Below are 26,616 nucleotides of genomic sequence, written 5' to 3' on the forward strand. Positions count from 1 at the left end.
GCTGATCGAAACGGGATGCAAAATAGCCTTTTTTCAGTTACAGAACACAGGAACAAAAGGACAGCCATGCGAGTGTTCGAGCATGCGCACGAGATTCAAAGATCGGCCATGTTGGACTTTAGTTAGTCTACGATTTCGAGCAAGCAAAAGTAGACCTGGATCCGGCGTGGAAATGGCGGACAAGAGAAAACTCCAAGGTAGGCGCAGCGAATCGATTTTTTCGACGGGGTTCCCAATCGGGGGAAATTTTTTTCTCGTCGCCAGGCGAAATCGATCGCTGCCTTAAAAAGGTATCGGAAGGCGTCGAGACGTTCGAAGACATATGGCAGAAGGTGAGCGCTCGCGCTGGCGCGCGCGACGACGAGGCGACAGCGTCAAAAACGTCGATATCGTACTGTAGGTGCACAGCGCAACGAATCCGAACCAGAAGGAGAAATACGAATCGGATTTGAAAAAGGAGATCAAAAAATTGCAGGTAAACGCCGCCGTCGTCGTCGCAAAGCGATAAAATCGACGTAAAATCGCGTTCGTTTTTTTTTCTTTCTCTCGTCGCGGCGGCGCGCGCAGCGGCTTCGCGATCAAATCAAGACGTGGCTCCAGTCGAACGATATCAAGGACAAGCGACAGCTGCAGGACAATCGAAAGATCATCGAAACGGTATAGCGGCGTCTGTTTTTTTCGTGATGCATAGTGGGGCGGCTTTTGTTCCGTCGTTTGAGAGAGAGTTTCGTTGTTTCTGTCTGTTTTTCAGCTGATCCTTTGGAGGGGGGCCCTCTTGTAACAGGGAGCGTGTTGTAGTGGAAGCAATGAAATTGTGTAATATGTGTGTTTATATAACCTGTACTTCCCAATGGAGAGAATGTCCACCTCTAATAGTAGTCGTTCCCATTGTTCATATAGCAAATGGAACGGTTCAAAGTGGTGGAGCGCGAGACAAAAACGAAGGCCTACTCCAAAGAGGGACTGCAGGGATTTGCAACGAAAGTCGATCCGGCGCAGAAAGAAAAGGAGGACATACGCGGATGGTTGTCCGTAAGTGGAAGAGTCAGTAAAAAAAAACAGCACAAAATCTATACTGTGCACTCCTTAGGAGTCCATCGAGAGCTTGAACAGACAGGTACATTGATCGGTTTTGTTGTACACACGTTGAGCCGGTTGCAATTGTTTGTTTATCTTTCTTCGCTTGCGCAGGTGGAGCAATTCGAAAGCGAGATGGAAACGCTGCACGTGGGCTCGAAGCGAAAGCGAGGCGACAAGGAAGTGAGTCATTCCAAGAGGACTTGAATAGAAAAAAAAGAATGAATTTTGTTTTATAGAAACAAGAGCGATTGGATGGACTCAAGATGCAAGTGGAACGGCACGGGTATCACGTAGTGAAGCTCGAGGTAATGACGTCCTCAGTGTTTTTATTTTGACGTTCTCACGCGGCATTTTTTCTTTCCTAGACCGTCATGAGAATGCTCGACAATGACAGCATCAGCATCGACGTCGTGAAGAATCTTCAAGACGGCGTCATCTACTACACGGAATCGAATCAGGATCCGGATTTCACTGAGGACGAGTATCTCTACGACGACTTGGAATTGGACGAGCAAATGAGTGAGTGACGTCGCGCGCGGCGGAGAGGGGGGTTTGAATCAAAGTGTGTGTTTTTCTCTCTCTCTAGTGGGTCAACCTATTCTGGCGTCGCCTGCTCATCACAATAACGTGGAGGAGGATTGGGAGGCGGCTATCGGCAAGAACTCGCCGGTGAATTCGTTTCCCATGTCGCCGCCGTCGGCGAAGAGCGGCTTCAAGGTATTTAGACGAGAAAGAGTCCGCGCACGGGGGGTTTTGAACTTGCATTTCTTCTAGAATGACGACGATAAGAAGAAGGGCAGTCGATCCACTGACGTAACCATCAACGATGTAAGAAACTTAAACGGCGAGAAGAACGAGGGACAAGAACGAAGCGGCTTCCTTTTTTTTAGGTACACAGTGCAAAGAAGAAAACCGTTTCAACGTCGTCACAAGGGTCAGGCGGATCGACGGGAAAAACGAACAGCAAGTCATCCTCCCATAAAGCGTCAGTAATAGTGGCGGCGGCGGCAAAATCGATGTAAGAGAGGAGAAAGGAGAGATAGGGATGTTACGCGTTTGCTAGAACGACGAACAACGGTACAAGTCCGGCTCCCGTCTCTCGAGACTCCAAAACGGCCGGCGGGGGACCTGCATTTGGCGCGTCTTATTCAGCGGCGGCGGGCGGCTCGCAACAGCAACAGCAACAGCAACAGCAGCAGGCGGCGTCAGCGCAACAAGCACCGGCTGCGAAACAGCCACCGACTCAAGAACGGGAGGATGAGCCGCGGGAACGAGAACACCCGTCGCCGTCGCCTCGGCAATCGTCGCCGCAGCGCGCGCGCGCGTCCTCAAGAGAGCCCTCTCTCCCCGACGCCCTATCGAGTAACGATTTATTGACGACTACGTTGACGACAACGACGACGGCTTCAGTGACCATGACGACGGCGTCGAGTGTTGCTGCGATTGTTGAGAATTCGCTTGAAGCAGGTCAGTTGGATGATTCAACGGAGAACGGACGGAATTTAGAAGCCTTCTTTGCAGTTGCAGTTAATTCTCGCTTGTCGCCCGAAGCGGTGTCATCGGGAAGCGTATCGTCGGTGAGTTACGGCGGCGGTGGCGGCAGCGGCGACGGCAGGCTGTCGCAAGATTCGCCCGTTTTTACGCCCGTCACAAGCGCGTCCGTCACGCCGCCGCCTTCGTCTTCCCTGTCCGTAGCGAGTCACCTAGCTAACTTAAATCTCTCAACGGCGCCTCAACAACAACTACAACAGCAAGAATCGCCGTCGCCGTCGTCTCACAGATCGTTAGCGATGGCGTCCGACGCTCTTCTCGTACGACATGTCGAGGGATCCGGAGGTGCGCACGTTGGTGTCGCGTTGGCGGAGATGGACGGCGAAGTAGCATCGCAGGTAAATGCGTCGTAGGGTGCCCGCTCCCGGGATCTGACTAAAGTATATGCATGCGTCAAGGAAATGAGTTTGCATTTCTTATCTGGGACTCTCTATTGGTTTTAGTTAGAGGGCGGGTACTTTGCACCTCGGTTCCAGCGGCAGTAGCACTAGTTTCTAGTGGATACTTTGGGGACCTTTTGATCGTTTACGATAGCGTGGAAGTTTACATGTCTATAGGAAAGGGGTTCTTTTATGATTGGTTGTTTTTTTTCTGTAGAGGGAGAACGTAAATTGGCAGCTGGATTCTCTAAAATCTATTGCTGCTCAAGCGGTTGCTCAGGCCGGTCTTGATAAGGAGTCATTACGAGATGCAAGACGTAAGATGGGGCGGCAGGGGTTCCTTTGTCTCCTACACCACATTGTTGTCTTTTTCAGCTTTGGTCGATCAAGTGAGCCACGTGTCTCTTGCGCTTTCGGCGGCAACGACGACAGTGACGACTGCCGCAACGTCGCTCCAAGAGCCGGTTCTGATGCAGCCACTCGATCCCGTTCTCGGTGCCGCTCCGCTCGGTCGAGTTCGTCTGACGAAAGAGAGAAGCAGTCAGTTGGCAATGTTGGACAGCGCCAGTCAACATCTACCTCAGGCGGCTGACTCGGAACGAGTCCGGTAAGAGAGAGGGAGGGGGAACACGCGCTGACGCACTCATTCCTCATCTACTGGGATTACGTCCTTTCTCCGAACGCTAGCTCTAACCTATAATGCGAACCTAATCGCCTATTGATGTAATAGATCAAGAATAGAACGAGACCCTCTAAGCGTTCTCTCTTTCTATACTTTCTTATAAACCGTTTTTGTTCCTGTATGTAGACCTCATCTGCCTCACAATCCGTTTCCAACGCAGCCTCATCATCATCCCCATCCACCGGCTCACTTTGACAGCTTTGACTTCTTTCAGCGTCTCAGTCCGGAAACCCTATTCTTCATATTCTATTATCAAGAGGTAGAAGTGTGCCCCGTTTGGCATGTGTCCCTCTAGTGAAGGCGCTTACTCGTGCAGGGAACGCGCGCGCAATATCTAGCGGCGAAAGCATTGAAAAAACAGGCGTGGAGATTTCACACTAAATATCTAATGTGGTTTCAAAGACACGAAGAGCCGAAGGCAATTACAGACGAGTATGAGCAGGTAAGAGAAGATACTTTTTTAGTCGGGTCGCGTGCACGAGAAATCTTTTTTCTCTTTCTCTCTCTAGGGCACGTACATTTACTTTGACTACGAAAAGTGGCAACAGAGGAAAAAGGAGGGTTTCACGTTTGAATATCGTTTCTTGGAGGATAAAGACTTGCCGTAGCGTTAGTTGTAACGATGGTTTTTGTGTAACTTTGTACAGAGGTAATGAGAGAAGTGCGTACATACGGGAGAGGTGCGTGTTTTATTTTCGCGCGTGCAAGCCCGTATCGAAAGAAAAACATGAGCGTTGCCGTCGATTGGAAACGAATACGCGCCGCGAAGCCGAATAATTTGGTCGATAATCCCGATGAAGCCCACGAGGTGTTCACGGCGTTGGCTAAGGTAGGCTCTAGAGCTTTGTTTTGCCAGTTTCACGCGCTGGACGCGCTTCTACACGTAGATCGGACTCGACGACGTCGAAACGGTCGAAATGGCCGATCTGACGCACCTCTTCTTCGTCGCCAAAGCAATCATGACTGTAGGATTAGTAGGAAAGCGATTAGGAAGCGAATTCGAGTGAGACGCTCGTTTCCCGAGCGCATATAGGTCAAAGATCAAGAATACAACGTCGCCGTGGACGAGCTGGAGAAACTGGAATCAATGAAAGGTCGGTTTGCGAGCAGCAATTTCGTTTTTCCATTCATCGCGCGACGACGCGGCGTCGTTGTCAGGGAGACGCGAAAGCGAATCGGTCGACGGCGGCGTGTGGAAGCGACGATACGACGAATTGGATCGCGAGTCGCGTCTCAAGGAGCTCTCGTTTGGACGAATGAAGCGGGAAAACGAACGAGTAATGAATACTATTTATTACCTACAGTACTACATTAGCGCCTATAGAAAAAAACGTCGTATAACAACTATATGTATTAGTGCAGCTCGGTTTTTATGGGCATCATTCTTTTTGTACGTATAGCTGACTGAAGATGTTTCTTCGAGTCATCATAGAATTAGTGATTTGGAAGCGAAGGTACTTACTTACTTACTTCCCCTTGGGAACGACGATTAAAACAGTCTATGCAATAGATTCGTAAACTTGAGCATGACGTCAACGATTATCAATCGCAGTTACAGAATCAGGTGGGCCGACCAGTTGGCATATTCACATCGTTGTGCTAATTATTTCTTATTATAGAGAGAAAGTCTACTTCACCAGAGAGACAGCGGCGATGCGACCCTTCGCAGCAGGGAAGTGAAATTGGACAAGTATCGGAATCTTGTTGAGGTGCAGCTATAACGTTGAAATCGAATGCCAATGCAAATTCTATCATCTTTCAGGATTTAGAGAAAATGAATGGCAACTTGCAAGAGAAAAACGAGCGATTGCAGACCGATTTGAAGTCGGCCGTCGGAGAAATGAACGAGGCGACCGATAAACTCGAACAGCTGCAGGTAAAGTGACGTCGATCTTAGAAGAAGAAAAAAACAAAATAGATACGCGTCGTGTTTTTTTCATCAGTCAGCACTTCGCGAAGCGGATCGCGTCAATTCGGAATTAGAACGAACGAAACAGGTACTGGAAGCAAAAGTGGAGGATCTGTCCGCCCAAGTCAAGAGTCAAACGACGTCAGACGATCAGATCTTAGGCATAGTCGAAGAGAAAGCGCAGGAATGGCAGGTGGGGGCATTCTCGCCCAAAGGAAGCGCAATTCTACATTGACGAATTTTCAGAACGTGTTGGCGGAGAAAGAGGAGGAGCTCGCTCAGTGCTACGATCGTCTGCGCGAGCAGGAAGACCAGATCAGCGCTGCTATGCTTGATCAGGATAAGAATTCCGTTATGCAGCTCAAGCAGGTTCTTCGTTTCGTTTTTTTCAGACTCGGCCCAGAGAGACCGATTTCTTTTCTGTTTTGTTTTATAGGCGCTCGAAAAGAAGTCCAAGGAAGTGGAGAGCTTGAAGGAAAAACTAGAGGAAGCTTCGGAAGAAATCGTGAAAGCGACTGCTGAATTAGAAGAAGAACAAGAAGTGACCGCAGCCGGTTTGAATCACACATAGTAGGCCGAACTGTTGCAGAGAGAGATTACTATATAGATCGACGAATCGCCGAATTGCAGTCCAGAATTCGAAGTCTACAGTTTGAATTAAAAGAGGAGCGAAGCATCGTCGAGCAAGAGCAGAAAAGCCGTAAACAGGTGACCAGAGTCCGTGCGCCGTCGCCTCGTTTTTAGAGCAGAGTGCGCGCTCTTTAGGCCGAAGCGGAGAGCGCTTTGAAAGATCAGGAGATAAGCGACTTGGCGATGAGAATGCGTCAATACGAGGAGGCGAGGATTGGGATACCGTTACGTTGCGGTTCCCCCTCTCTATCTCCTCTTGCGTTTAGAATCACTACGGTCTCGAAGATGCCGTACAAGAGATCAAAGAGTGGAAAAGCAAAGTGGTGATTCGCGACAGGTACCCCCCTCCTCCGAAAGAAAAAATTCAATAGTCCATCGATTTACTCTCAGAGACATTTCCGAGTTGACCGGTCAAGTGAACGAACTCGAATCGCAATTGAACGACTTGCACGACGAAAACGACGCGCTTCGACTCCAGCTCGGATTGGATCCGAACCAGTCCGTCGACCTGTCGACGTACAGATATCGTCGCAACGTCGAACTCGAGCAGCAGAAGGCAGTCAATCGAACTCTGAAAAAAGACGTCGGTTGAAATCGCGTTTACCCTTGTCCGTTTCTTTGAGCGAGAGAGCTGCGCGTGTTAGATCGATCGACTTGAAGACGAGAGACTGCGCTTGAGAAGTCAGCTCGTCAAGCAGGCCATGCACAGAGGAGAACGGTAAATCGTTTTAATTTTTCTTTTTTGTCTAACTTTTTTACTCTCCTATACTTAATTAAAGAGCGATTGAGTTGGGTTTGAAGACGGAAGACCTGATTGCCGTCGAGGAATTGGCCGGCGAAGAGCCCGAGGACCGAAAAGTCAAACTAACGGAAATTATTAGTCGTAAAGGCGAACTTGAAAGACAGGTTTTTATTTTTAGTTGAAGTAGTTCGTTTTCGGATGAGTGCACCGCACGCAATTTCTATAGGTCGCCGAGTTGAGAGATCGCGTCGGCAGTCAGGAAAGAACGATCGAGGTGCAAAAGACCGAAGCTGCTAAAGTTCAGCTCCAGTTGAAGGCATGCTGTGCAGCGCGCGAATGCCAAACGTCCTTGTTGTCATGCAGTTTTCGTTCGCGGTGTAGGAATGCGAAGAGAAAAACGAGAAATTGTTCGCCGGTTTTCGAGAGATGCAAGACGTACTGAAACGAGGCGGCGACGGCGACGAAATCCGTTGTCCCGCACTCGACACGCTCTTGGGCCTGTGGAGAAAAGACGACAAGACAACGACCGTGATACAGTGGAGCGCTCAAGTAAAAAAAAAAAACGAAAGGAAAGACGCGAGAAAACGAATTCTGTGTACGTACAGGTGGAGCAGCTGTCGGGAAGAAATGCTGAACTTCGATCTCAGCTGGCTCAGTGCCGACAGGACTTGACTCACGCCAATCAGCAACTTGAAAGAAAGTCTGTCGAGGTAAATCGCATTTTTTTTTGTTTTCGTGCTCTAACCGATACGTTTAGTTGGAGAAATTGCGACAAGAAGTTGATATTTTTCGGGAAACAGGTACGCTGCCTGTGGTTTTTGTTGCGCCGTTCGTTGGGACTGTGTGCATATAGGTGGAGATGCTGCGGCGCTTAGGCCGCTTCCCTTACCGGCGCGTCTCCCGGTCACCTACACCGAATTGGTGGGCACTCTCAACGAACAGCTCATCACTGCGTTGGAGGTAAAACGAGTGGTGTCAGAGAAGACGAAAAAGGATGTTTACTTGGGGGGTCTCTCAGGCACTTGCACGTAAGGAGGAAACGGCCTCGATGATGGAAAAAGAGCTGGAAAATTTAAAGAGAAAATTTTCCGTTGTAATACATCAACAGGTTAGTACACAGTACTTCACAGTACCCCGTTCGAAAGGTTCAAAATATAACGCGTCCGTCTCGTTTGAAGGGCGTCGTCTACAAAGAGTATCTCGAAAGGAGAGGTCAGATGGAAAGCGACGTCGAGCGATTGAGAGCGGAGAACGAGGAAGTGGAAAATCGAAGGCGACAGGACGAAATCAAGCTTCAAGAACTGCAGGTCAGAGAGACCTAGTACATACTGTATGTGTCAGGTCCCATGCACTTCATTTCTTTACAGAAACTGAGCGATTCGCTGCGTCTCGATCCCGACGAACGACAGGGAAAGCTCGTCGAAGCGACGCGCAAATTGACGGTCATGCGACTGAACGAGAAGGAGTTGAGTCGACGCCTGACGACCGTTCAGGAGTCGAACGAGACGCTGACGAAGGAGAGTCGAAAACTTCGCGTCGAAATGGTCGAAATGGAGGCTTCGATCGTTTGCCGTCTCGGCTTCTTGCAGCGATATCGCGAAACGGCTCGGTTCCAGGTGAACGTTCTCCAGACGAAATTGAACGAGAGCGTGCCGCGAGACGATCTCGAGGCGGCCAATCGACGATATAACGATCTGACGGCAAAGTATCGCGATCTGTTGCAACGCGAGACGCACTGGGCGGACAGAAATCGAGAAATAGAAAATCTAAAGGTTTAAAATTTTTATTCGATTTAATTAATTAATGACTTAATTGAATCGTTCGTTTAGCTCGAATTGGAGCAGTTGAGAGAGGAGTGTCGTCAGTGGAAGGACGAGGTTGTCGTCGCGAAAGAGCGCGCTCACATAGCTGAGCGAACTCTCAAAGAAGCGACGGGGACGACGACGAGTGCGAGCGGCGGAACGACCGAGTCGGGTCAGCAGTCGTACGCGCAGCAGTTGGCTCTGCTGGAGATGAAAGTAAGCGAAGGGGAGAAGGCGTCGGTGCGCGCAATCCCTATACAGTAATTCGGCTATTAGGAATTGAATGAAAGACAAAAGGCCGATCACGCGCTGAGACAGCAGGATCTGTTGAAGCGTCACGTTTCCGAATTAGAAGCGCGAAATGCCGAATTGGAGGAGAAATTTTCAGAGGTAATTACAACCCCATAGATACATATAGCTTACTGTAGAAAACTTCAAATAACAATTTATTTCTGGTTGTCGTCTCAAGCTGTCGAGAATCAACATCGAGTGCCAGTCGACGGATCGTCGTCTGAGAGAGGAGTTGAGCCGCGCCGTCGTGCGCGACGAACACGAGCGTGTCGTCGCCCAGCTTCGACGACTCGAAGAAGCCAAGCTGAGACTAGAATTAGAAGTGAGCGAACTGAAAGAGGTACGTACGTACGATCGCCGTCGTCGCTCTACCAACTGGGAGTCGTCCGACTCAGATTGCCGACGTCGCCACTCATCAACATCGCGCTCTCGAGACTCTACAGCTGTCGCAAGAAAAGGAACTCGCATCGATGCGAAATCAGCTGAAAGATTTTCAATGTCAGAGCGACGAAAGAGCGTTGATCGGCAAATTGCATCGGCACATCGTTCAGCTTCAGGTCAGCGAAAGCACGGCCGTTCGCAAGCTCGAAGCGGCCCACAATCGGGTGCTGAAGCTCGAAGCGGTCATCTTGCGTCTCGATCATCAAGCGACGGAAAAGGATCAGGAATTGTATCGTCACAAGGCCGAATCGTATCGTAGGATCGAGAGACTTCGGTCGACTGTTCAGGTAGGCGGATAATTGAAAATCGGGGCTACTAACTCCATGGATGATTTTTAGGATCTACGGAGACAGTTTAGCGGTGCTCTGCCGTTGGAGGCGCAAGAAAAGTTCAACGCAACGTTTCGCGACTTGCAGGCGAAGAGTTTGGCGGCTGAAAGTGAACTGGCAAAGGTCTCGTCTCCAGGCATAGCCGAGAACGAGGAAAAGATGCGACGATGATTTCTTATTATAACAGGCTAGAGACGAGCGACGAAAGGCTGAGGACAAAGTTGCAGGGCTCGAGACAAAGCAGGGCGATTTGGAGGAACTGTTGGATACCCTGAGACGAGGTCAAGGCGCTCAGAAGGTTTGAAAAAAACGCGCGCTTTTAGTGTTGTAGAGTGGACGCCTTTATACCTAGGTGCACCAGTGGCATCAGAGGATGAGCGAGATGAGACTCGAAGGACTGCAGCTAAAGACGGATCTTGCTAGGCAGCAGGAAAACGTAAGAACATTCCTATTGATTTTCTACAATGATTAGCGTATTATTTTAATTCCTTTCACCTGCAGGTGAGACATTTGGAAGATTTGATGGCGAAAAGAAATGCGACGATCGCTTCTCTCGAGACTGCAATCGCTAGCACGACGAAAGTAAGGCACAATCCGCATACGACTAAAATTTCAAGTTTTCTCTCTTTTTCAAAGTTGCACGAAGAGCAACAGCTCGACTGGGAGAAAAGGGAAATCGAATTGGAGTCACTGATCGATCGTTTGCGCGATCAGCAAGAGGAGTTGGCCAACGCGGCCGCTCAGGTACGACGACGACATGCGACGCACGTACACGCTGACGAAAAAAATATAATAAATCGCGTGCAGTTGGAAAAAGCGAACGATTCCTTGCCCGATCCGACGTTGCCCGTCGCCAATCAATTGGAGCACGCCGTTCGAAAACTGAAAGAGCACGCGCAGATGATTGTCAAAACGAAAACCGAAAGCAAACGAATGCGCGAAGTACTGTATATAAAGAGGAGCTCCTTTAAAATTGAAACTCTCGTCCTCGTGCTCGCGTAGAGAATTTCCGCGTTGGAAAGTGGACTCAAAGAGAAGGAGGACGTTTTACTATCGAAGGAAAAGGTAAGAAACAAAGGGTTGTGGGTGTATGCGTAGAAAAAGATTTTCTTTAGATTATTAATGAGCTGAGACTGAGATTGACGGGCAGGCCCGATCTACGTCCGAGGACAGATGATCAACAGGCGGACGAAGCGGAAGCGAAGAAGGCATTGGCTATTGCGCAGGCGACGTTGACGGACATGCAGCGATTGATCGATCAAAAAGAGGAGACCGTGTTGAAATATCAGAATCTGTTGGAGCAACTCAGAACGGTGCGCGAGAATGTCGAGGAGGGAGAGCGCGCGCGCCGCGAACTCTTTGTTTTAGGATATGAAAAAGCAGAATTTGAGTCACGAAATGACGATAGCGGATCTGCAAAGGCAACTTCGCCAAAAGACGGCAGATCGGTTTGGGAAACTAAAGCAGGCTGCTACGGTAAAAGGGATCACAGATCGGCGACGTAAATGTATTTTTTTCGCACGCAGGACGCCGTCAATGTGCCTCAACCCCCACTTCCTACTGACAAACAGGTGTGAGTCAAAAAATCGAACTTTTTTTTCCTACATGAGAAGAGAGGTCTCTCACGTTTTTTACGCTGTCTACCTTTGCTCTTTTTCTCTAGTTGGCTCGTTTGTCCGAGTTGGAAGACTTGGTCGGCGAGCAGGACAACGCCGCGGCGTCCCTGCGCGGTAAACTGCTCGCAGCCGAACGGCAAATGATCGACGTTCGGCGCGACAGCGAAAAACTCGCGACGACGTTTCGAGAAGAGATGAACGAACTGCGTCGAGCGTGGACCGACGAGACCGACACGCTGAAGGGAGAAATCGCGGATCTTGAAGAGCAATTACGACAAAGAGAGGACGAGGTGACGAAGAGAGGACGACGACTCTTACGCGCTTTGATTTTTGCTCTAGATAAAAGTTCTTCAAACTGATTTATCGGCTGCCGTCGAGGCAGCGAAACAGGCGCCGTCAAAGACGATGCGGAGCCTAGTGGAGCGACTAAGGAATCAGCTCAGCTTGAAGGAGCAGCAGAACAAGGTGAACTAGATTATTGCGCGTTGATAACTTCATCCTCGTCTCGCTTCTAGTCCTTGAGTCAGGCCTTGCTTCAACTTCGAGCCGATCTAGTTGCAACTGCGCAGCACAATGTCGAAGTACAGGTCTTATGTCCACTGTAATAGGATCTAGACTGTTCGTTGTTTTTCCTTAGAGCAAGGCTAAGGAAGCTGCTGAGACTGTTAACGTTCAGGAATTGCTGGACGTGCAGACGGGCGAACTTCAGGTCTCAAGAGAGAGAGAGAGAGAGTCGTAGCGATTTGGAGTTGCATGTTTTTGTCCTTATTTTTTAGGAAAAGATCTCCGGTTTGCAGGATAAATTGACTAAGCTTCGTATCGAAGTGAAGACTCATCGAGAGAATGAGGACGTGCTTCGGAGGCGCGTGACCGCACTGGAAGAGGTAAAACATAGACGATAGAGAAAGAACGTTGATGGATGAGAGAGGGGCTAGGAATTGAAGCGAAAGGAGAGCACTGTAGCTAGACAGGCTAGCGAAATCGGAAAACTTCAGAAAAACGTCGGCTTGTGCAGCGCGAAAGAGATGAATTTGCTACAGGAACTCGACACGGTTAGTAGACTACGACGTAGAGATCAGGGCTTACTCGTTTTTCATTGTGTGTTGTGTGCGTGTATCTGCAGCTCAAAAGGCAAGGTCACGCGTCGTCCGAAGTCGACGACTTGCGTCGACAAGTGAGGAGACTAAAGGAGAGGCTAGATCGACAGCAAGACCCGCCACATGTCGCCAAACACACCGCTTCTCTTCCCTCGTCGGAATTCTCCGCCAAAGCGTCAAAGGTACGTACAATATAGGATACATCTACGTCATTTTTATTGAGTCGTCGCGTAGCCTTCTAAAGAGGAAAGGGTCGTCGAAGTGGCGCGTTGGGAAGAGAACAAGAAGTGGCAGAAGCGAGTCGAAACGCTGAAATCGCGCGTGGCGAACAAGACCAAGGAATTGGAGGCGGCTCAGAAACAAATCGGTTCCTTGCGAGAGACGATAGGACGACTCGAACGAGAACGGGTTCTTGTTCAAAGTCGAGCGAAAGCGACGGCGTCGGCGTCTCGGGTCACCAGTCAAGATCTCGTCGCCGAAACGTCGTCGAGTAGAGACGAAAAGGCGGAACTAAGACGCGAAGTATTCGAGCTCAAACGGAAGGTACGCGACGTGCAAAGATAGTGGCTCTTATTGCAACGAGACTTTACTCCCCAGAACGAGTCTCTTCGTCAAGAACTGGAGGCCGGTCCGTCAGGCGACCTACAGGTTTGGGATACTAGGTGCTTGAAAATCGTAAGCTAAAGCGCTTTGTAATCGAAGCGTGTGGAGTTGACGAATGCACGCCTAATCGAAACGATTCGATCGCTCGAGGATCAGCTCCGAAATCTTGTTGGCGAGTCGGTGAGGAGACAGGAAGCAGCGGCGCAATTTGAGGATGCGCTTTTTTTGACAGGAGGCTGAAACGTTCGACGTCTTGAGACGACGGGAGAGGGAATTGCGAGAGACGTTGCTAAGCACCGAAAAGGTAAGCAACCGAGTCGTGCGACTCGTTTCCTCTCATCTTTGTCGCAGGACAATCTTCATTTGCAACTGGAAGTGGATACTTTGAATGCAACCGTCTCTCGCCTCCAGAGTCGCACTGACGAACTGGAGGAGTACGTCGACGTGCTGAAGTCCGCTGCCGATTCCGCCAACTCCCGACGCCAAGTCGCCGGCGGCGGCGGCGGAAAAAGCGTCGCCGAGCTGGAGCGAGTCGTGTCGGCAATGAGACGCGTCGTCGAGAAATTACAGGGCGAAAACGATGCGCTGAAGAGGGAGAGGGGTCGTCGGGGACGCGTGGCCCCAGGCGGCGACGACAATGACGACGACGACACGGAGAAGAGGCGGTTGAGAGAGGAGATTGAACGACTGAAGAGGGAGTTGGTTGACGTCAAGAAGAAGCAGCCGATAGAGAAACTCGTCGCCGAGAACGAACGACTGCGAAGGGATTTGAGAAAGGTAACGACGTGATAATTCATGTGACGATGTCCTGCTTTGATTTGACGGTACGTAGGAGGTGGAGAAAACCGAGAAATTGAATGTGAAGAGAGGAAAGTTGGAAGTCGAATTAAGGAAGCGAACGGAAGAGGCAAGTCTACTCCAGAGACTCGACTCCTAGAAAATTCTTTTGGTTATTAGCTGGACGAGAAGGCTGATTTGACGACTCGTCCGGCTGGATCGTTAAAAGTCGCGCGCGTGTACGAGGACAAAATCGAGGCATTGGAAGCGGAGCTTGAGAGAAAGGTATAGCTGAGTGGAATTCTCTAAATTGATTGAGTCGAGCTTCTTTGTAGAATATCATGCTACAGGAAGTAAAGAAACACGTGAAAAGTGCTATCGACAAAGAGAAAGAAAAGGGAATTTCGGACGAAGCACAAGCGCTGAGGTTGCAAAGGGATCAGCTACTTCGCGAAAATTCACAGGTAGTGTTTGTATACTCGTGTTTGCTCGACTTATATCGCCCCCACTCCCCGCAGCTTCGGGACGAGTTGAAAGCGTTTGACCCGGGATTTTTCGAGGAAATCGAAGATCTCAAGTACAACTACCGCGTGGCGTTGGAAAAGAACGACCGATTTCGCGACCAATTGGAACTAATCTCGCGACAATTCGGAATTACCGTTGATCTATTGGAAGAGTAGCAACTAAAAAAAGGGACGCAATCCTAAAAGGATAGCAATTAGAATCGACTACAGTATATTCAATCGTCGTCGTTGTCGTCGTCTGAGAAGAGCTTTCGTGCAGTCAGTTGAATCGAAGGTAGTCCGTAGCATTCGCGACACACGGCCATGTATTTGTCAGCCCCACCAATCACCTCAACCTGTGCAATAGTATTTATTGGCTTAGTTTAGGAGTACGTGAGCACAAAGTGTTTGACCTTAGTTTCTGCAGTAAGTCTCCTTGAGAACGAGGCATCCCGGAAGCAGTTCATGCAGACGGCGCTAAGCTTCACAACATTCTCGGCGAGCGGAATCAAATTTAGCACCGAACCAAAAGGCTACGAAAAGAAAGCCGCATACCTATAACTATTAATTAATTTATTGATTTATTGTTATTACTTTTCTTTGAAAGGTTCCATCCAAGGCGGCCACGATCACTGTCGTTCCCATGTCGGCAAGTTCTTCACAAAATTCGACCACATCCGGAAACTAGAGAAAAAAAAGAGAGTCATTTTTGGAAGCCTCCCCTCCCTTCAGTTTCTTACGAATTGCGCCTCGTCGATTCCCACCACGCTGTAGTCGCGAATCTTCATTTTGACGTCGAGCAGACGTGAACACGACAACGCAGAGCCGACTTGCCTGCGAATACGAGTGAGTCCACTTGGGCTATCCACCCGGATCACTCTCACTCTTACTGATCGTGCGTCGATATGCCGTCGTTCGAGTATCGATTGTCCTTGTCGTACTTAATTATGATGCACGAGTGCTTGGCGATCTCGTAGCGCTTCATTCGACGAAGCAGTTCGGTTCTGTTTGCGCGAGTGCCGCGAAAAAGTGCGCTATTAGCTCAGGACTTTCTCGGAATGTCTATTCTATGTGCCTTACGTCTTTCCTGAGAACATGGGACCTAGAATGAGCTAAGAACAACTCGTTACGCTTTGTCTGAGCCTGTTCTCCGTGGATTTTACCTGTATCTGACCGCTTCCCTTATGAAACTGAACGCCGGGAGTCGACACCATAGACATGTTTGCAGTTTGGATGGATTTGCAGGCGATCGGCTCGGCAATTCGCGCGCGACGACGAGTTCGAGTTTGGCGCCCAAGTAGTGCGTTATTTGGGACACGTGACCATCGTAACCAAGGTCCTAACATCCGGGCCCTCAACGCATCCATGGCAGAGCAGGTCGGTCAAAAACAAATCGATTTCGCTCGTCTAGACGACGCGTCGCTTCCTCTATTTGCTAGATAGCCGAAGCGACGACAATCGACGCAACCGACGCGGTAACGGAGCCTCGAAACGAAGCGGTCGAAGAGAAGGAAGCGAGGCCGAGCGAAAACGGCGGCGACGAAGTTCGAAACGAGAGCGAAGCGGGCGCTGACGGAGAGAGAGGCAGAGACGATGACGCAACAGCTCGCGAGAATGCTGCGGAACGTCCCGGCAGTGAAAAATCAGTCGAGGAAGCGGTCCCGCCCACCATCCAAGTTGAGGGGGCAGACGCCGAGAGCAAGGAGGAATCGGGCGCAGTCGAAAAGGAGCTTCCGGAAGACGATAATGCCGCCGAGGTAACAAAAGTCGAATCTTTGGAGAATTTGGACGCTGCAGCAGAACTTCCTAAGGTAATCAGAAATTAAAAATTTAAACGCAATTTTTTTATTAGATCTCTTTCTTCAGGGCGAAGATGGTGTGGGTGCTGAAAGTGGACACGACGAACTGTTTCTCGAGGGTCAAGACGCCGAAGGTCCCATTGTATCACTTGGTCCGCCTCTATCCAGAACGACTAGCGGAGTCGAAGTCGACGGCGAGACCATAACGCTCGAAGTGCCCACACTGCGTCCGGGAACTCCGAACAGGGAAGAAGGCGAAGACGAAAGTCGAGCTGACGATGAGAGTCGAATGGAAAGAGAATTCGAAGAAGAGGTCGCGGAAGAGGAAGAAGTGATTTTGGTTGATCGAGATGAATTGATCAGACAGTATCAGGTAATGTGCGCAGAGAGGAAAAATGTGCTGACTTGCATAGGCAGATGATGCGCGTTTTAGGAAGCCTTGTTGGAAAGGGATCGCCTGACACTTGCAAACAACCAGCTGCAGAATCGATTAGCTGAGCACTTCAAGAGAAAAAAGGTGGAGCATTTCACATTGATTCTCAATACTTCTGTATTATTTGATTATCTTTGTATTATGTGCTGGCCTTGTCTCTAGACTGACGAACGGCAGGAAGTAGAGAAGAGCGTTACAGATCAAGAACAGCGATACGTCAAGTGTCTAGGTAAACCAGCTCTCTTTTTCTTCTACACAGGAAATAGTTTTTCTCTAAAAAAGGCGCCCTCGAAGAGCACCAGTTTGAACTGAATCACATTTGCAACTCGTACGAAGCGCTTCTCGCTGAAATGGAAGAGAGGAAGCAGGAGAGACAGGCCAAGGTGAAGGAAGCGACGCAAGACTTCGCCGAATTCAAGAGGCGGGTCGCTCTTGAGGCAGTCAATAGCAGATCAGGAAAACAGATGACTGAAAAAGTAAGTGTCTATGATCAGAAACTCCAAAATTGCACGTACCTTTTTTCTTTTTTAATTAAGGACGTCGATCAGTATCAGGCAATGGAGGAAAAGAAGGAGAAAGAAGTCGTGCAAGTTCGTCTGGAGAACATACGACTAAGGCATAAGTTGAAGAAGAAGGAAACGCAGTTGAAGCAAAAGGCAATTAATTAATTAATTAATAAGAATCTCTCGTTTTAGTTATTTATTGTGATTCTTCAGGAGGAACTCGCTGAAGGATTGCATCTGATTGATTTCGAACAGCTTAAAATCGAAAATACGACATACAGTGAAAAGATTGAAGAGAGAAACGAGGTAGGAGTCAAACAGGAGGCCAAAAGGAAGAAAACGCGCGTCATTTGTTCGTTTAGGATCTGATGAAATTAAGAAAGAAAATCACCAACACCGTTCAAGTTTTGACTCATTTGAAGGAGAAACTTCAATTCGTTCAGGTGAGACGAATTCCTTATTAGGACGCAGCGTCACAAATTGATTTGGAAAGGCTGAAAATGCGGAAAGACGAAAAGAACTCGAACAGGTTGACGGTGTTCTCGCCCAGGTAACGCAGTGCATCTTTAAAAAAATACTTATATGGACGGAAGCAGACCCTTTGCCCTTACATGACACGTACTTTACCTGTAGAAAAGAGACATTTTGTCTCGTACAAAACAAGCGCGAGATTCGCTGCGCATTGAGAACGTGCGATCGAGGCAGAAGTGCGGTCTCCTTGGCCACGAGTCACTCTTGAGAGACTACGAGGAACGCAAAGACGAGGTGAGAACCGAAAGAGGCCCATTACTCAATGGGAACCACCAATTGAAAAACAGGTGGAGAAACTCCAGTCGAGAGTCAACGATCTAAGGATGCGCTACGCTCAGCTGTCATTCGATTCAGACGGCATTCGGAGAAAGATTGAGAAGGCAAAACAAGCCCAAATATTTTAGCAACAGAGGAGGACACGTCAACGTACCAATAGCGTTAGATCTGATCTCTTATTATAATGTTTATTGGATTTCAATTTTGGAGACAGTGCAGGACAAACGTAATCCCCCCCACTAATGTCGAGGCACAGTCAGGCGTTTACCGGAATCAGCTGCAGTAAGACTAAGCATATACGAAAGTGCTACTTTTGCCCATTCATCGGGTTTCCAGTGATTGGCCGCCGACGGACCGAATACCGTCCTAAGCATATCCGTATCGATAACGCCTGGATTGAGTGGACAGCAACCGATGCCCGAGCGCCCTCTCGCACGCAAATCGTCGGCCAATGCAAGACTCAGACCTTCCTGCGCGAATTTCGTCGCGCAATAGGGCGCAACGTCCGCGTCCGTCGTTCGCCCCCACCCGCTCGTCATGTTGACTATCATACCTGACGTCATCGCCGGCAAAAACGCTTTGATGACATAAAAAGTGCCCTTCAAGTTGATATCAACGATCGCGTCAAACTCGTCGCGTTCGATGTTCCAGAGAGGTCGTCTCTCGTTCGCGACGCTCGCATTGTTGATCAGCAAATTGGGACCGGTGCCATCACACTCGTCGACGACCTGTTTTGCCCACGCTTCGACGGCTTTCGGATCGGCGACCGAAAGAGCGGTGAAGCGAAAGCGAGGTGCGTACTTTGCATTCAATTCGGCGACTTTCGCCGAATTTCGACCGCAACCGAATAGTCGCACCTTTTTCGTGTCCTCGCGAGAAAAGCATTCTTCGACGAGAGCGAGACCGAGACCTTTTGTCGCTCCCGTAAGAACGATGCAACGATCCTCGACCATATTGTAGACTATACGGGCGCGCGCGCGCACGTGGTCTAAACAGGAACAGTGGTACATGGTCTCTCATATATCTATGGTTGCAGCCTAAAGGCGTTACATACACTTCCGGTGTTCTCCCTATTGATAATCTGGTTACATTGATCTGGCACAGCCGGCACAGCCTCGGTTTTCACTCTCATCACACACTTATTCGATCTATCAGCTCTAAATTCCGCTCGTAAAAAGACGGATGCAAGGATATAGGACAGACACACCGAGAGTGCTTTGTTACGCGCCAAAGCAAACAGTCTGGCAGATTTTTTTCGTTCTTGGTCCCACCCACTCCGCTCGTCGGATTCGCGCATTTTCGTACCGTTTCGCAGACAGTTCTAATCTAATTTGCTGTACCTCGAAGCAAGTTGGTTCGCTTGGTTGTCCAGTGCGTTTTTACGGTCGTGCGTGATTGCGGAAAACATGTGAGAAAGCCGACGCGTGATCCAGTCACTCTGACGTACGTTGCTAATGTGCAAAGGGATCCGCGCATAAACAAATAGCGCGCGCCTTAGAGGAGCTTCCTCTCGCGTTGACTCGATAAGTCATACCAAATCCGGCGTCTGGTTCTTTTGAAAAAGCACCGAGCCACTGCGACGCAGCGACGTTAGCGAAATTCGGCTCGAAGAACTCGCAATCGTATCACGTTTCGACGTCATCATCAGGCGTGTCAGTGCGAGAGGCGTGATCAATTAAACTCACGTGCCAAAAAATTCTCACCCTTCCCAAATCACGACGACGATACCGACACTTGTTTTTCTCCGAACCGACGGGCAGCAGGAGAGCCACGTCGTCGTCGCAGCGAGCGCGACCAGTCGTGTACGTCGTAAGACGCTCGGGTTCCAAAAGCCGCTTCCCACTGATTTGACCTGCCTACGCGCGTATCCCCCCGCGTCTTGTTTGCGCCGAAAGCACTGAAAGTGCCAGTGGGACTGAGTACGAGATCGTCGACGAAGCTGAAACCTTGAGGCGTTCTCTGGCGCAATTGACACTATCGAATGGAAGCGTCCGCCGACGATTGTTCCAACAGTGTCTGGAAAGGACTCGGAGGCGACGACGTCGCCGGCGGCGAATCGTCGACGTCGTCGTCTTCGTTTTTTTCGTCGTCCTCTTCGCCTTCGTCGTCGTCGTCCAAAACGAAGCGTCCCAAAGCGACGTTCATGTGCATGATAGCGGCGGCGATCTTCGAATCGCCGGAAAAGCGTCTATCCCTGCAGGAAATCTACCAATTTGTCACGCATCGCTTTCCCTACTACAATCACACGAATCGAAAAGCGTGGCAGAATGCCGTGCGTCACAATCTCTCCTTGCACGACTGCTTCGTCAAAATACGCCGCTCGGCGTGCATCGTCAGCGGCGGTCAAGTGTACGAGACGACGGCGCACGGCGGCTATTGGACGCTCGACGCCGAGGCGATGGAGGAGTTTGCCAAGTACGGACGCATCAAACGTCGTCCGTCGGCGCGTCTCGTCAAAATGTCGCGTCGATCGTCGTCGAGCGGCACTCTTTCGGACGGCCAAAAGCGACGAGGTCGTCCGCCGCTTTCCGCCGTCGCCGCCGCCACGTCGTCACAAGACAAGAACGACTTGACGACGACGATAGAGTCGACGGAAGCGGAACTTGGAGACGACGACATTGGCGCTTCGTCGAGCAATATCATCGATCGCGAGTTGCCGTCGCTGCTGTTGCCGCCGTTCAGACAACAGGGCACAAGCTTGGAGTCACTTTCATATGAAAATAAGAACCACTATGAACAACAACAAGTTGACGTCAAGGAAGAAGATTCTAGGTCGTCTTCGTCAGCCGTTATTCGACAGTGGTGCGACGAAGTCATACGCGCCTACAACAACTTTCCGTGATGTTGGCTAGCTCTCGTCGCATTTTTATTTGAATCTTTCGCCTATTTCTACTGCTACTCGGACGCGAGGCGACAGCTGCAAAGAACTTCGCCGAAAAGTTATAACAGCAGAGAAATGGGGAGGTTATTTATTATTAGATTTATACGTTTTTTTTTCCGACCACTTCCTCATACGAGGGAGGCTGATCCTAGAGGGAGCGAGGACACGTCACAACTAAATTTACGTATTGTGTACATGAATTGTTACCGTAGGCGGCGGCGGCGGCGGAGCGGATGGCGTGGCAGGCATGTAGACGGTGTGCGGCGCGTCCGGACTGTAGTAGGCAAAATTGGCGGCCGCTTCGCTCGCTTTCTCCTCGGCTGCTGACATGGGTGGCGCCGACGGAACTGCCGCCGTGGGCGTGGGGCCGTTTGAGTACGGTGGCGGTGGAGCCGCGGGAAATGTCGTGATGCGTTCTCGTTGACGAGCTGCAGGCGAGTCGAGGCAAGTTGTTCAATTAGCGTTTTCAGTTTGAGCTCAGTCCCTTACCTTGAGCTATAGTTTTCATGAGAAGGCTTGAATATTCGATTGCTCCTCCTGACGTGAATATCAGCGAGAATTTGGCCGTTCCGTAAAAGCCTCCTAATGGGGGGAAACACTGTGTCAACTCAACTAGGCTGCATGAACACACTATTTTTAGCGCCCAGGGTTCCCTTCTTGGTTTCCCCACATCTTAACTATTTAATGAATATGGCTAGCAACCTTTTCGTTTGAACTGCCTCTGTTTTGTCTAGCAGAGTCAATTTCCAAACGAAAACGAAATGTTGATCTTTGTAATTAGCCTAATGAAAGTGCTTTTGGGGCCTCTAGATCAATAGACGCCCGTCTCTTGTAAAATACATTTACTTGCCATTCGGTTCGGCTGTGATATGGCCGTCCAGTGAATTGGCACCAAATATGGGTTGTTTCACCTTGGAAGACGCCAAAATGCGTGTGACGTGCACACTCGGACGCGCGTGTGTTTACCTCAAGCTCTCGGAGACCGGGAAAGGCCATCGAGAGAGACGACAAGGTTACTGAGGCAAGACTCGTGAAAATTACCTAGGCAGGAGAAAATGCAGATTGTGGTTAGACAACATTCTTCATTGGAGCAATATTGATAATGCAATTGAAAAATCTGCTCTGGTAAGAGCGCTGTCTACGGACACTGAAAAGAAAACTTTGACGTCATAGGCCTTCATATAATATCTACTTTGTACTAAGCGGGTTTTCACTTTGGGTACTCTGCATCTGATTCTCTTAGAATAAGATAAATAGCTTACTCGATACTGTGTCAGGTAGACGGTTCCTTTGGCTGTCTGTTTTCCCTGAAAGGAGCCTCCTTTCACTTGCAGTTCTACGTCATCGTAGAAACTGAGAATTCTGAGAAAGACGCTTATAGGCCTAGTGCGGTCTAGTCTACGCGAGGCATCGCACCTCTCTCCTGGAGCAAGGTAAAGTCGTCCTTGGGCAAAAGCGACGTTGAGAGCCATGGAGTATCCGGGGTGAGTCAGAGAGGCGCAGAGTCACCTGATTCATTTGTGTACAGTTTTATCCGGGTGTGTGGTACAGCAATGCTTCAGCGATCGCGAAACTGGTTGAACGAAGTCCTCTGGAAGCCGAAGAATCCGCTATCGATCGACCATCTGAGGTGAGATCATCTCGCTTCCCCAACGTCGACGAAAACGGCGACATACAGGTACTTGCACGGCGTCCTAACGAAAAACGGCGTCGTTACGGAGCGCAACAAGAGTCTTCTCGTCGAAACGATTCGTTCGATAGCCGAAATATTGATATGGGGCGACCAGAACGACTCGCGCGTATTCGAGTAGGAGCAAACACGTCTCGCTCTCGCTTAGACCGTCGCTCCAATTCGCGCCACTTGTAGTTTCTTTCTCGAAAAGGCGATGTTTCGCTTTTTCCTGCGAATTCTCCAGCAGCGAACGAGCCGCTTCCTCCCCGTTCAGCTGCTCCAGACGCTCAACATTCTCTTCGAAAACATTCGCAACGAGACGTCGATCTACTATCTGCTGTCGAACAATCACATCAACCTATTCATCGTTCATCGATACGATTTTTCCGATGAAGAGGTGGGGGGCTCGCCTCTCTCTCTCTCTCTTTCTCTCGCCATCAGATGATTTCATATTGCAGATTCTCGCCTACTACATTTCCTTTCTGAAAACGCTGTCGTTGAAGTTGAATCAGCATACCGTTCATTTTTTCTACAATGAGGTAGGGGGGGAAATTTTGAATGCCGTACTTTTAATTAATAAATTAATTTTCTCTTATTAGCATCTAATGGACTTTCCCCTCTACACGGAAGCGATAAAATTTTTCAATCACTCGGAAAGCATGGTGCGCATTGCCGTGAGAACAATCACGCTGAACGTCTACAAAGGTGAGCAAGAGAAAAGCCTACGAAAAGAAAAAAGATGCCCGAAACTCTAACCTACTAGTTGGCGATTCTGCCACCCTGGAGTATATATGCAATAAAACGGCCGTTCCCTACTTCGCCAATTTGGTCTGGTTCATTGGGAAACACGTTTTGGAACTCGACGATTGTGTTAGCAATGCGGGGTAGATACGAGATCCTTTTTTTTGAGGCGAGTAGCGAGTTTCTTTTCCCTAGTCATCTGCGACGCAGCTGTCTTGGAGATCTCGTTGCCGAGCATTTGGATCAGCTGCACTACTTGAACGACATTCTCTCGCTCGGGATCGATCCCTTGAATGCCGTCCTAACCGATCACCTTCAGAATCGTCTTCTTTTGCCTCTCTATGGATATTCGTTGTGCAGCGAGCAATCGACTGTATAAGAGCTTAGCAGTTTTTTTTGAATTTTTGTTCTTTGACGCTGGCTCTTTAGGACAGTTCGCCTACTATCAGCAGAGTCATGGCACTTTTTCTCCTCTCGCAAGTGTTTCTCATTCTGTCTCACTCTCCGCTAGTCACCAGCGTTGCCGATTTTCTTCTCAATGGCGATATGGCTGTAACAGCAAATTTGGAAGCGGCTTCAGCAGACGGAACACCCGAGGTGATTGTTTATGTGATGAACGTAGACAGATCTCGACTCTCACTCTGCCCTTCTCTTCCTAGTCGTCTCATCGTCACACCGGTTCCATGAACAGTATTCGCGCGTTCATTCCTCCGCTGGAACCGTTAGCCGACACGCTCGCCGCCTCCGTCGTCGCTTACGTTCCGACCGTTTCGCCGGAACGATCGCGTCGGACGGAACACAAGCGACGACGTCGATCGGGACACGTGCCAAGTCAGAGTTCCCAAGCGTCCGAGTACTTGGTCGTTCATTCGACCACAGAAACCGAAGTGGTTGAACCGATCGCTCAAGTCAAACCGGTTGGCGTCGCCAATTCGACGTTTTTCGTGGAAACGTCGGACGAGACGACGACGTATGGCGATCCACTCGGTGCCGTTGAAGTTGAAACACCCCAAGAGAGGGAGAAGAAAAGTGACAAAGTCGACGATGTCGAGTCTGTGGAAAGCAAAGCGAACGCAGAGCCAGTTGCCGAAGAAGAAATTCAAATTGAGAAGACTAACGAAGACGATGATGGAGACGAGCCAGCTCAATCCGAATCAAAAGGTGTTCCTCCCGATTTGGTTAGCAGTACGATTGTCGACGTTCCGCGACAACATCCGACGAGGTCAAGCCTTAGGCGTGCGCTTTGTTCGTTGTTCATATTTTAATGTTTTTTTTTTCGTAGTGCTTACATTTCCGCCGTGTGCGAATCTCTGAGTTGCAAGAAGAACGACTTGGAGGCGCTCTATGCCGTCTGCCTGCTCTACGGCATCTGTGTGAATAAAGGTACAGGGAGGTCCCCTGGCGTCCCCAAATTGACCTGCGAGAAAGCATCCTGATTTTTTTTCTCTTGTGCTGCAGGTGTTGAAAGGAAGTTGCTCACTGGTGCTGGTATAGCGCCCAGAATGGACGAGGTACGAGATAAACGTAGTCTGAGAAGGTCAACCACCTTTTGTTTGCCAGAGTGAACCTCAGTACTGCGATCATTTGGTAGATTGTCTAATTTCGCTAATTGAAAAAATATGCCAAAACGGTAAAAAAGATAAAGAGGGCATGTGGCTTGACTTCATCGATCGTTGCTTTAGGCAGTCAAACGCGACTGGTGACACTTAAAATGACCATTATGCTGCTACGCGAACTTCTGCCACAGTTGGACGAAGAAGAGCACGCGCGCGGGCTCAACGACGGTCACCTGGCCATGCTAGAGGTTTCAATCCACCCGTTCCGTCTGTAACTAATAACGCCTGATGAAAATATAGGGAGCAAGAGAGGCCAGCACCTTGCAACTCAGACTCTTTTATAAGGTAAGATCAGGTTGTCGTATATATGAAATAGAATGCTATCAGGCTTGCGATTTGCAGGGGCCTCATGACGACATATTTCTCGATATGTTTGAAGACGAATATGAATCGAGTCACGGCAAGCCGTTGAACGTTGAGTATCTGATGATGGACGACTCGCTGCTTCTGCCGCCAACCGGCACTCCGATGACGGGCATCGGGTTCGATCGGCGACTTCCCTGTGGCGAAGTGGAACGCGCCAGACGAGTAAGGGTTGAATACGCTACTACGCATTCATCTAATAGTTTTGTCACGACAGGCGATGCAGATCTTCTTCATCATGCGTCGCTTGTGTCAGTCATTCACTGGCGAAGCGGAAGAGGAGTTGCCGCTCTTGAGTAACGCCGAAATGGTCGACGTGGACGACAAACTCGACTTGAGTAGGCCGAAAATCATGCGCTTCTACGTTAGATGTGACAGGAGAATTTCTTGTACTAGACAATAGTGACCTGATAGCCTGCACAGTGGTGACAGGAGATAAGTGAGTGCGCACAAAGGCCTGTGTACAGGTATTAATTAAACCGTTTTGCGCTTACAGGACGGCGAAACGCTTTCTCGTCGTCAGCCCGCATCAGCTCGTCCTCGTCCAACCGGACACGACTCGTCTCGGCTGGGGCATCACGAAATTCACTGCTTACCTACAGGCGAGAACATCGTAGTAGCGAAGGTCTTTTGGCTTCATTGAGACGATGTTTCTTTATACTAGGACATAGAGATAACTCCTGATCCGGCGAGCAGCAGCTGTCTTCACGTCGTCGCTCACCATCCAACGGCGCACAACAGCCGATCGATGACGCGTCACAAGCCGACGCTCACCGGAAAATTCGAATTCGACGATCACATTCGCTGCTCGGCGGCGCGCCAGCGAATTCAGCACGGCTGCAACGAGGTGAAATTTCGCAAAATGCAAACGATAGCGAAAATGCTTCAACTCCCGCCGCCGCCGCCGCCCGCGTCGCTCAACTACGGCTACGGCTACGCGTCGCCGCCGCTCACCGTTATAAAGCCGATCGCGTCGTCGCCGAAAATTGAGCGGCAACCGATTGAGCAGCGACTTGAATCTGGCATTTCATTGCTTGGGAGTTCGAAGTCGGACGGAGGTGAAGCAGTTCCTCTTAGGGAGATGAAGACGACGTCTGGCGACGATGGAGGCAGGCCGCGAACTTCTAGCATGCCGCTCAACCCTAACAAGACGGCGACGAGTAGGTTTTCTGTTGAGACTTCTAATGACGCACTTTCTCCTGTCGTTCCGCAAGAGGAAACGGTTCCTCTGACGGGAGATGGCATTCAACACGTGTAAAATTAAATTCAGTTTACTGTATGCAGAAAATAAAAATGTATAGAATTCGTCCTTTTGTATACTTCGGCTATCCTAAACATGCTATCACGTATAAAATGTATATGGCTCCC

General features: G+C 49.6%; 8 protein-coding genes across 11 annotated transcripts; 5 read left to right on the forward strand and 3 right to left on the reverse strand.

The window, feature by feature from the left end:
* Nucleotides 1-69: 69 nt before the first annotated feature.
* On the forward strand, nt 70-4,385 carry LOC136183710 (CCR4-NOT transcription complex subunit 3-like). Of its 2 annotated transcripts, XM_065970442.1 has the most exons (19): nt 70-197; nt 265-332; nt 401-475; nt 568-657; nt 901-1,032; nt 1,091-1,117; nt 1,192-1,260; nt 1,317-1,385; nt 1,446-1,599; nt 1,667-1,797; nt 1,855-1,908; nt 1,971-2,098; nt 2,144-2,547; nt 2,602-2,969; nt 3,229-3,328; nt 3,387-3,618; nt 3,820-3,952; nt 4,010-4,135; nt 4,203-4,385. In XM_065970442.1, the coding sequence occupies exons 1-19, from the start codon at nt 83-85 to the stop codon at nt 4,299-4,301; spliced, it is 2,574 nt and encodes an 857-aa protein (XP_065826514.1). In that variant the 5' UTR covers nt 70-82; the 3' UTR covers nt 4,302-4,385. The 2 variants fall into 2 exon arrangements, with proteins under 2 accessions (XP_065826514.1, XP_065826513.1); XM_065970441.1 differs by having other exon boundaries at nt 2,144-2,969.
* LOC136183707 (centrosomal protein of 290 kDa-like) lies at nt 4,346-14,743 on the forward strand. Its single transcript, XM_065970439.1, has 55 exons — nt 4,346-4,522; nt 4,581-4,658; nt 4,727-4,787; nt 4,852-4,970; nt 5,094-5,147; nt 5,204-5,257; nt 5,313-5,402; nt 5,456-5,569; nt 5,637-5,795; nt 5,849-5,971; nt 6,039-6,156; nt 6,210-6,310; nt 6,368-6,439; nt 6,499-6,569; nt 6,623-6,815; nt 6,877-6,950; nt 7,012-7,138; nt 7,201-7,290; nt 7,356-7,523; nt 7,580-7,684; nt 7,732-7,774; nt 7,828-7,934; nt 7,993-8,082; nt 8,153-8,281; nt 8,342-8,746; nt 8,804-8,992; nt 9,053-9,166; nt 9,246-9,407; nt 9,463-9,795; nt 9,847-9,960; nt 10,025-10,135; nt 10,190-10,273; nt 10,339-10,419; nt 10,474-10,581; nt 10,645-10,779; nt 10,840-10,902; nt 10,953-11,150; nt 11,206-11,313; nt 11,364-11,408; nt 11,501-11,743; nt 11,793-11,918; nt 11,969-12,034; nt 12,091-12,162; nt 12,230-12,337; nt 12,389-12,505; nt 12,577-12,732; nt 12,785-13,093; nt 13,148-13,198; nt 13,253-13,333; nt 13,386-13,457; nt 13,505-13,930; nt 13,986-14,060; nt 14,111-14,215; nt 14,266-14,394; nt 14,449-14,743. Exons 1-55 carry the CDS (start codon nt 4,346-4,348, stop codon nt 14,608-14,610), a joined length of 7,065 nt encoding a protein of 2,354 aa, XP_065826511.1. The 3' UTR covers nt 14,611-14,743.
* LOC136183713 (thymidine kinase, cytosolic-like) lies at nt 14,578-16,059 on the reverse strand. Its single transcript, XM_065970446.1, has 7 exons — nt 15,597-16,059; nt 15,514-15,545; nt 15,324-15,437; nt 15,174-15,267; nt 15,028-15,117; nt 14,847-14,966; nt 14,578-14,789 (listed from the first exon to the last, which is right to left on the reverse strand). Exons 1-7 carry the CDS (start codon nt 15,798-15,800, stop codon nt 14,670-14,672), a joined length of 774 nt encoding a protein of 257 aa, XP_065826518.1. The 5' UTR covers nt 15,801-16,059; the 3' UTR covers nt 14,578-14,669.
* Nucleotides 15,778-18,177, forward strand: LOC136183711 (cilia- and flagella-associated protein 184-like). The gene is made up of 12 exons (XM_065970443.1): nt 15,778-15,810; nt 15,873-16,244; nt 16,300-16,605; nt 16,666-16,749; nt 16,828-16,894; nt 16,948-17,141; nt 17,202-17,321; nt 17,382-17,474; nt 17,531-17,611; nt 17,662-17,718; nt 17,802-17,933; nt 17,987-18,177. Exons 1-12 carry the CDS (start codon nt 15,799-15,801, stop codon nt 18,101-18,103), a joined length of 1,635 nt encoding a protein of 544 aa, XP_065826515.1. The 5' UTR covers nt 15,778-15,798; the 3' UTR covers nt 18,104-18,177.
* LOC136183714 (uncharacterized) lies at nt 18,145-19,375 on the reverse strand. 2 transcript variants are annotated; one of them, XM_065970448.1, is made up of 3 exons: nt 19,183-19,375; nt 19,030-19,132; nt 18,145-18,963 (listed from the first exon to the last, which is right to left on the reverse strand). In XM_065970448.1, the coding sequence occupies exon 3, from the start codon at nt 18,926-18,928 to the stop codon at nt 18,215-18,217; it is 714 nt and encodes a 237-aa protein (XP_065826520.1). In that variant the 5' UTR covers nt 18,929-18,963; nt 19,030-19,132; nt 19,183-19,375; the 3' UTR covers nt 18,145-18,214. The 2 variants fall into 2 exon arrangements, with proteins under 2 accessions (XP_065826520.1, XP_065826519.1); XM_065970447.1 differs by having other exon boundaries at nt 18,145-19,132.
* Nucleotides 18,598-21,056, forward strand: LOC136183712 (forkhead box protein I3-B-like). The gene has a single exon (XM_065970445.1). The coding sequence runs from the start codon at nt 19,957-19,959 to the stop codon at nt 20,815-20,817; it is 861 nt and encodes a 286-aa protein (XP_065826517.1). The 5' UTR covers nt 18,598-19,956; the 3' UTR covers nt 20,818-21,056.
* On the reverse strand, nt 20,815-22,377 carry LOC136183715 (WW domain-binding protein 2-like). 2 transcript variants are annotated; one of them, XM_065970449.1, is made up of 7 exons: nt 22,273-22,377; nt 22,119-22,218; nt 21,823-21,897; nt 21,707-21,767; nt 21,346-21,438; nt 21,064-21,284; nt 20,815-21,004 (listed from the first exon to the last, which is right to left on the reverse strand). In XM_065970449.1, the coding sequence occupies exons 1-7, from the start codon at nt 22,326-22,328 to the stop codon at nt 20,957-20,959; spliced, it is 654 nt and encodes a 217-aa protein (XP_065826521.1). In that variant the 5' UTR covers nt 22,329-22,377; the 3' UTR covers nt 20,815-20,956. The 2 variants fall into 2 exon arrangements, with proteins under 2 accessions (XP_065826521.1, XP_065826522.1); XM_065970450.1 differs by having other exon boundaries at nt 21,703-21,767.
* LOC136183708 (protein CLEC16A-like) lies at nt 22,365-26,555 on the forward strand. Its single transcript, XM_065970440.1, has 19 exons — nt 22,365-22,486; nt 22,535-22,663; nt 22,724-22,925; nt 22,987-23,067; nt 23,128-23,233; nt 23,292-23,412; nt 23,465-23,642; nt 23,699-23,866; nt 23,929-24,491; nt 24,552-24,652; nt 24,728-24,780; nt 24,830-24,899; nt 24,952-25,073; nt 25,126-25,170; nt 25,228-25,413; nt 25,466-25,586; nt 25,645-25,687; nt 25,745-25,850; nt 25,913-26,555. Exons 1-19 carry the CDS (start codon nt 22,410-22,412, stop codon nt 26,504-26,506), a joined length of 3,066 nt encoding a protein of 1,021 aa, XP_065826512.1. The 5' UTR covers nt 22,365-22,409; the 3' UTR covers nt 26,507-26,555.
* The last annotated feature ends 61 nt before the right edge of the window (nt 26,556-26,616 follow it).

This window comes from Oscarella lobularis, chromosome 2 (assembly GCF_947507565.1).
Source record: "Oscarella lobularis chromosome 2, ooOscLobu1.1, whole genome shotgun sequence".
In the NCBI taxonomy this organism is placed as follows: Eukaryota; Metazoa; Porifera; class Homoscleromorpha; order Homosclerophorida; family Oscarellidae; genus Oscarella; species Oscarella lobularis.

Coding starts and splice junctions, on each gene's coding strand:
- LOC136183710 (XM_065970441.1), top strand. CDS start 83: ATGCGCACGAGATTCAAAGATCGGCCATGTTGGACTTTAGTTAGTCTA. Junction 3,329..3,386: donor GTCATTACGAGATGCAAGAC/GTAAGATGGGGC, acceptor TGTCTTTTTCAG/CTTTGGTCGATCAAGTGAGC. Junction 3,953..4,009: donor TCATATTCTATTATCAAGAG/GTAGAAGTGTGC, acceptor TTACTCGTGCAG/GGAACGCGCGCGCAATATCT.
- LOC136183707 (XM_065970439.1), top strand. CDS start 4,346: ATGAGAGAAGTGCGTACATACGGGAGAGGTGCGTGTTTTATTTTCGCG. Junction 4,788..4,851: donor GAAACTGGAATCAATGAAAG/GTCGGTTTGCGA, acceptor CGTCGTTGTCAG/GGAGACGCGAAAGCGAATCG. Junction 9,167..9,245: donor TGGAGGAGAAATTTTCAGAG/GTAATTACAACC, acceptor TGTCGTCTCAAG/CTGTCGAGAATCAACATCGA.
- LOC136183711 (XM_065970443.1), top strand. Junction 16,895..16,947: donor GCGATACGTCAAGTGTCTAG/GTAAACCAGCTC, acceptor TCTCTAAAAAAG/GCGCCCTCGAAGAGCACCAG. Junction 17,142..17,201: donor GAAAACAGATGACTGAAAAA/GTAAGTGTCTAT, acceptor TTTTTAATTAAG/GACGTCGATCAGTATCAGGC.
- LOC136183713 (XM_065970446.1), bottom strand. CDS start 15,800: ATGGATGCGTTGAGGGCCCGGATGTTAGGACCTTGGTTACGATGGTCA. Junction 15,118..15,173: donor GAATCGACGAGGCGCAATTC/GTAAGAAACTGA, acceptor TTTTTTCTCTAG/TTTCCGGATGTGGTCGAATT. Junction 14,790..14,846: donor GACTTACTGCAGAAACTAAG/GTCAAACACTTT, acceptor ACTATTGCACAG/GTTGAGGTGATTGGTGGGGC.
- LOC136183714 (XM_065970447.1), bottom strand. CDS start 18,985: ATGTACCACTGTTCCTGTTTAGACCACGTGCGCGCGCGCGCCCGTATA.
- LOC136183712 (XM_065970445.1), top strand. CDS start 19,957: ATGGAAGCGTCCGCCGACGATTGTTCCAACAGTGTCTGGAAAGGACTC.
- LOC136183715 (XM_065970449.1), bottom strand. CDS start 22,328: ATGGCTCTCAACGTCGCTTTTGCCCAAGGACGACTTTACCTTGCTCCA. Junction 21,768..21,822: donor CCGGTCTCCGAGAGCTTGAG/GTAAACACACGC, acceptor GCGTCTTCCAAG/GTGAAACAACCCATATTTGG. Junction 21,005..21,063: donor CGCCGCCGCCGCCGCCTACG/GTAACAATTCAT, acceptor CGCTCCCTCTAG/GATCAGCCTCCCTCGTATGA.
- LOC136183708 (XM_065970440.1), top strand. CDS start 22,410: ATGCTTCAGCGATCGCGAAACTGGTTGAACGAAGTCCTCTGGAAGCCG. Junction 23,413..23,464: donor GATTGTGTTAGCAATGCGGG/GTAGATACGAGA, acceptor TCTTTTCCCTAG/TCATCTGCGACGCAGCTGTC. Junction 23,867..23,928: donor CAGCAGACGGAACACCCGAG/GTGATTGTTTAT, acceptor TTCTCTTCCTAG/TCGTCTCATCGTCACACCGG.